Source organism: Colossoma macropomum, unplaced genomic scaffold (assembly GCF_904425465.1).
Source record: "Colossoma macropomum unplaced genomic scaffold, Colossoma_macropomum, whole genome shotgun sequence".
In the NCBI taxonomy this organism is placed as follows: Eukaryota; Metazoa; Chordata; class Actinopteri; order Characiformes; family Serrasalmidae; genus Colossoma; species Colossoma macropomum.
The window spans coordinates 5979296-5985295 of NW_023494789.1; the positions used below are offsets into that span (position 1 = coordinate 5979296).

At 40.2% G+C, this 6000-nt stretch overlaps 1 protein-coding gene across 9 annotated transcripts in view; it reads left to right on the forward strand.

Annotated features, from left to right (window-relative positions):
- Nucleotides 1–5217, forward strand: part of dock9b (dedicator of cytokinesis 9b) — a 136238-nt gene extending 131021 nt beyond the window's left edge. For 8 of the 9 annotated variants that reach the window (XM_036569875.1, XM_036569880.1, XM_036569881.1 and 5 more), the window contains 4 exons: nucleotides 1585–1775; nucleotides 1866–1966; nucleotides 3027–3165; nucleotides 3633–5217. In XM_036569875.1, the coding sequence (XP_036425768.1) occupies nucleotides 1585–1775; nucleotides 1866–1966; nucleotides 3027–3165; nucleotides 3633–3758 (557 nt within the window). In that variant the 3' untranslated portion in view covers nucleotides 3759–5217. Of the gene's footprint in view, nucleotides 1–1584; nucleotides 1776–1865; nucleotides 1967–3026; nucleotides 3166–3529; nucleotides 3538–3632 lie in introns of all 9 variants that reach the window. The other variant, XM_036569878.1, reaches the window with a different exon arrangement.
- Nucleotides 5218–6000: the final 783 nt, after the last annotated feature.

The window sequence follows — 6000 nt, forward strand, 5'->3', positions numbered from 1 at the left end:
CACATAAATAGGAAAAAATATGAAGTAGGTCAGTTGAATACAGACATTTATGTAAAAGACCTTACTGCATTAATATAGCTGGGCTTTACCCAGTCAGACACCTTTCATGCTGAACGCATCACATTTTTGCCAGATTTCTTGATTAACCCAGCGTCCCTGAACTTTTGACCAGTTATCAGTTTTGCTGATACCTGATACTTAATCAAAGGCTCAGTCTCTGGCATGGCTCCAATAATTATATGACCTGCCTGTGCTCCCAGTGAACCTTATCTTTACCCTTAGATAAACCCGCTGATTAAGGCAGAATGTCCTGAAAAGTCTGATTCTCTGGGTCAGATATCACAGGTCAGATCGAATGTAATTGCTTTCTGTTTTCATCAGTATTTCACTTACTGTCCCAATTTTTTGGAATTGAGCTTTGTATCCCTCAAAGCTGAAAGCTTTAAGTATTGCTTATCTGATAATGACAGTTTTGGCAGCCTGCCAGGCTTTGCACAGTTGTTAAGAGTCCCAAATTCTCTATATACTTTAATCCTTTTTTTGAACTCAAGCTGTTTTTTTCACCAGTTTTCCTTTGATTTCTCCCTTTCTTATGCAAATACTTTCTCTTATATCTCATATCTGCATGAACAACTTGTACTTAATGGCCATTTGACTGTAAATTAAATCGATGAATTGTGGTCTCTGACTTCGGCATAGTACTTTATATAGCATATGTTTGTACATCTAGAGCTGTGACTCTGAATTTGATTGTAGCTTCAGCGTTTCCTTCAGCAGGAAGCAGCAGGCTTACCTGTTTATTGTTTTATAATCACAGAGTGTACTTTTAAAGTAAGATAAGACACTCAAATTACATTTCTAGATATAGGTAGTTTCCTCATTTTAGGACTCACATGACTGGAGGGTTTTATGATAGTCTATGTCATGAATGGACATGTTAAATTCAGGTTTGATCTGGTTGTATTGTTACTTAATTCCTGGGCCAATAATGATGAGTGTCAAGAAACGCCAATTTTTGCTGATTTATTTTTTTTTTTTAGCATTTTAAAACAAGTTGACGCTATAATCCATATATGAAGTGCAGTGAGCATAAAACCTGTGATGGATTGATTAGTTTTACATATTTTACATAGCCACGACACTGCTAATTCAGATAATTCATGTAAATGTTTACATTTACATATTTACTAGATACTTTCTTCCATACAATAGTAGGGGAATGTAACGTTAGGAGTCTTGCTTAAGGGCTCTTATTGGTGTAGCAGAGGTGTTCCTGTCTGGAGGGCGAACTGAGCTTTTGAGTGATGTCATTCATACTGCTGTCCATTTTACTGAGTTTGAAAAGAACTGACCCCCACTAGGGACTATATATACAACAGGGTGAGCACAACTATTAATGGGGTGGCAGTTATTGGTTTCAGTGACCATCTATAATTTCAAAATTGAAAAAAACATATTTTCCCATTACTCAGGATTTAATGTATCGTGCACTGCATTGACATATCGTTCACAAATATGTACAAAAATATACTGTGTACATTATACTGATCCCCTGTCTCTCTCTCTCTCTCTCCTGTCTTACAGCCACTCATTGTTTCCCATATGTAAAGAAGCGAATAGCAGTCATGTATCAGCACCATACAGACCTGAGTCCTATAGAGGTGGCTATAGACGAAATGAGCAGTAAAGTGGCAGAGCTGAAAGCGCTTTGTGCAGCAGCAGAGGTCGACATGATCCGGCTGCAGCTCAAACTGCAGGGCAGCATCAGTGTACAGGTTTGTATTTTACACATATGATATTCAGACACTCATCATTTACCCACGGATATATAACCAAGTCCATGAAACTGAACTGTTCTTCGCTAGGTAAACGCTGGGCCACTTGCTTACGCGAGAGCTTTCCTTGATGATGCTTGCGCCAAGAAATACCCTGACAACAAAGTCAAACAGCTCAAAGAGGTCTTCAGGTACTCTTCTGGAAATTGTCTTACTTTTTTTAGCTGTTTAAAGCGGTGAGGCAGAACTCATGTTTAGGAAAACTGGAGAAAACAAAGGTAATGTCAGAAACAGGAAAATGGTCCTTACTGTGTGACGTATTTCATTTTCTTAACCAAATGGACAAACTTTCTCTTTTTTGTTATTGAGATCAAGGTTAGTTGAACATTTAGAGACTTTCTATAAAGAGAAAAAGTTTTTTCTCCTGTAATGTTACCATTTTGAAAATACAAGGTTTTGTTCTGACAATATACACCGATGTGGTGGATCATTCTCAGCACTGCAGTAACACTGACGTGGTATGAGTGGATCAGACACCGCAGTGCCATTCACTGTCCACTCTATTAGACACTCCTAACTTGTCAGTCCACCTTGTAGATGTAGTCAGAGACGATAGCTCATCTGCTGCTGCACAGTCTGTGTTGGTCATCCTCTAGTCCTTCATCAGTGGTCACAGGACACTGCCCACAGGACGCTGCTGGCTGGATATTTTTGGTTGGTGGACTATTCTCAGTCCAGCAGTGACACTGAGGTTTTTAAAAACTCCAGCAGCACTGCTGTGTCTGATCCACTCAGACCAGCACAACACACACTAACAAACCACCACCACGTCAGTGTTACTGCAATGCTGAGAATGATCCACCACCCAAATAGTACCTGCTCTGTGAGGGTCCATGGGGGTCCTGACCACTGAAGAACAGGGTAAAAGGGGGCTAACAAAGTATGCAGAGAAACAGATGGACTACAGTCTGTAACTGTAGAACTACAAAGTGCACCTATACAGTAAGTGGAGCTGATAAAATGGACAATGAGCATAGAAACAAGGAGGTGGTCATAATGTTATGGCTGATCGGTGTGTAATAGTATATACACAGTAATTTTACAGTAGAAGGAAAAATATTCTTAACTTTTAATTGAATGTAAGTTGTGAAATTATGCAAATATATACACACATAAACATACACACACACACTCACACTACCCCCTGTTCTAACATGGTAGAAAAAAAAACCTGTGTCTGTCTGTATGCAGGCAGTTTGTGGAGGCGTGCGGCCAGGCCCTGGGAGTGAATGAGCGGCTGATAAAGGAGGATCAGCAAGAGTATCATGATGAGATGAAGGCCAGTTACAGAGACCTGGCCAAAGAGCTGTCACTCATCATGCATGAACAGGTACAGCTTCACACAGATCTACTTGCAAATACAGCTTGCATTCACTGTCTGAGGCCTGACTGAAACCTGGCTGGCTGGGTAAATCAGGGGCATCTGTAAACTGCATCATTATTAATAATAAATAATTAACATTCAGGGCCTGGTGTATAAAGCTTTTTGCACCAATTTTATTTTCATTTTCTATTTTTCAGACTTTTATTATTTCTCAATACCTTTTAAACTCTCATGCACGCACTGCATCTGTGCTCGTCTGTATTGGCCTTAGTGTTCGTATTGTATCTGTTTAACTGGATGGGTGTAGTGTTTAAGTGTGTGGACACTCATTGACCCTTGCTTTCTCCTTCTTTTTTGCTGGCCTGTGCAGATTGGATGGTAACAACACCTCAATTTTGTGTTTTAATCTTTTTTTTCAAATGTACTTTCCGTGATGGATGAGTTTGGAACCCATCTTCCCATCTCTTCCTCAGATATCCACAGTTGAAAACGGAACGAAGAGCTCCCTCTCTGATTCGCTGCACATCTTCAATGCGATTAGTGGGACACCCAGTGGCTCCGCCCTCCACAGCCTACCCAGCTCCGCCTCCTCCATGTGATGTTTGACCTCAGCCTTCATACTCTGACCTTGTCTGTAACTAGAGAGAGAAACAGAGAAATGGAAGGAGTAAAAGAATAAGTTAATATGACGCTGAGGAAGAAAACTTGAAACATGAGGATTACCCTCCCATCCGCATCTTGAACTTGATGTCTCTCTAAAGTGTCTGTATTCAGAGTGTCTGTTCTGGCAGTTAGTCCGGCTAGTTTCACGAACAAAAGTCAAAACCACTCGGCCATGAGACGAAAACGAAGGTCTTAAATGAAATCGTTTTATCCTTCAGTGTTGTATCCTGTAGTATAACTTGTCTGCTCTTGGCTGTTTCTTTTGGAGATATTCTAAGTTTATAAAATCTCCAGTCAGAACATTTCTCTTTTTCTGTTTCTATATTTTGTTTGTGATTGGATATCTGCAGCAGGTCCCACCAGAAGACAAGTTGTGTAATCTTCTGTTTGTTCATTCCAGACAGAATGGCCATAGTTCTAGTTTCGATTAAGTAGATTTGGGTCTTGCTAAACCATGATGAATCTTGTTTTATATTCTCCCATTATCTTTACTTGTCATTGCTGTTTTACACAGCTAGAGTCTACCAGCAGGGCCAACCAAAGTCACCAGAGGCAATACAGCCGTCTTAGAAACCAAATGTTAATGGATTACCGAATTACTTTTGTATTAAATTCTCAACACCCCCGGCAAACTTTACCAGCTATGTACAGGCAACTTAAAATTACAATTTTCAGCAATCATCCTGCTCATGACACACTTACGACATGTTGTAGACTCAGGCTTCACTTCCTCCTTTTTTCCTTTCTTCACATAACCAGAAATGTACTTGCTGCTATGTGAAGGATGACCAGGCATGGGCATCAACTGTAGTGGCTTATTCTACATGCTGAATTAAGTGTCCCCAGACTTAACCAAACCATAGACCTAAGCTCTTCCCTAGAAAAGTATTGAGTCTTAGTGTTTAGCTTCACATGCTTGTGATCTTGCATAAGATTTAAATACTAGCCTGGACACTTCTACAGAGGTAAGCATTCATCCGATCAGCCAACCATGCCAGTAGCAAGTAGCAAGCTCTTAGAAACTGTCTGTCTTGATGAGATTTGTTTATGCTTTGAGTGGAAATGACATAAAACGAAGGAGGAAGTGCTATTACGATCCGTTCTCTATAAATAAGGAGTGCAATATACGTCTTACCATGTGCTTTTCTTATTTTGTTAATGATCTCTTGCCAAAGAGGAAAGGCGAGCTGTGGAGTACATGGATAAAGGCGACCGCATTAGGATTTTTATACCCTTGTCTTGTTTGTTTATTGTTCATGTAAATTGTTTTGTATCTGGGAAATCTGGGGGTATTTTTATTTAACGGAATGTCAGAGTTCTGAATTTGTGTATGTAATATATTAATGTCCTTAAAGTTTTCTCTTTTTAATTAAATAAAATTATTGTCCTACAACATGTTTCTTAATCACTGTTACTGTGATTTGAATGCAGCTTCAAAGTAGGCTGTACTGCAACCATAGAGGTTTGAATCACAGTCGAAATGTCAAACTTTATCAGCGTCTTTCTGGACATTTGCTGCCTTCTGTTTCTTGATCAAGAGTATTTGTTAGCTCTGTTTGCTCTTCCTTGACTTAGAACACGACTCCGCTGTGCATCACTGATCCACTCATAAAGTCATGAAGGCTGCTTCACGTGTTCTTACTGCTCCTCGTCCTCCGAGAGAAGGAGCAGGAGACATCCAGAGCTCTGAGTATCATGCGACTCAACGCTGCTTGTTTTTTAGGTTGCAGTGAAAGAGAGTTGCTGACTCCACTCTCCCATCCCTCACATGCCCCCCAATGATGCCAAACAAATCCTGCCACCTCACACATACAGACAAGCCCCCCCAGTGCTCCTGGTCACTGGTTTAGTTTGGGCTTGGTGCAGGGGGTCTCTGTCATGGAGTCAGGAATCGCTGCTAACCATGATTCTAATGTGAGTGTTAAGCTGCACAGCTTTTTAAAACAGCAGGTTATTCATTACAGTAATTTTTCATTAGTGTGAAAAAGCAGGTTGTAGCCACTTCAGGAATATTGTTCATGCTGACAGTACATGATTAACGGTCCTGTTAAAGGACTGTTATAATCTTTCATTGATTAATGCCTGGCTATAATATACACTAACTGGCTAAATAACTACTGTTGCTGTCACTGTAAACCGAACTCACTGGTGCATTTGTGTCTTTAGGAGATTATAACC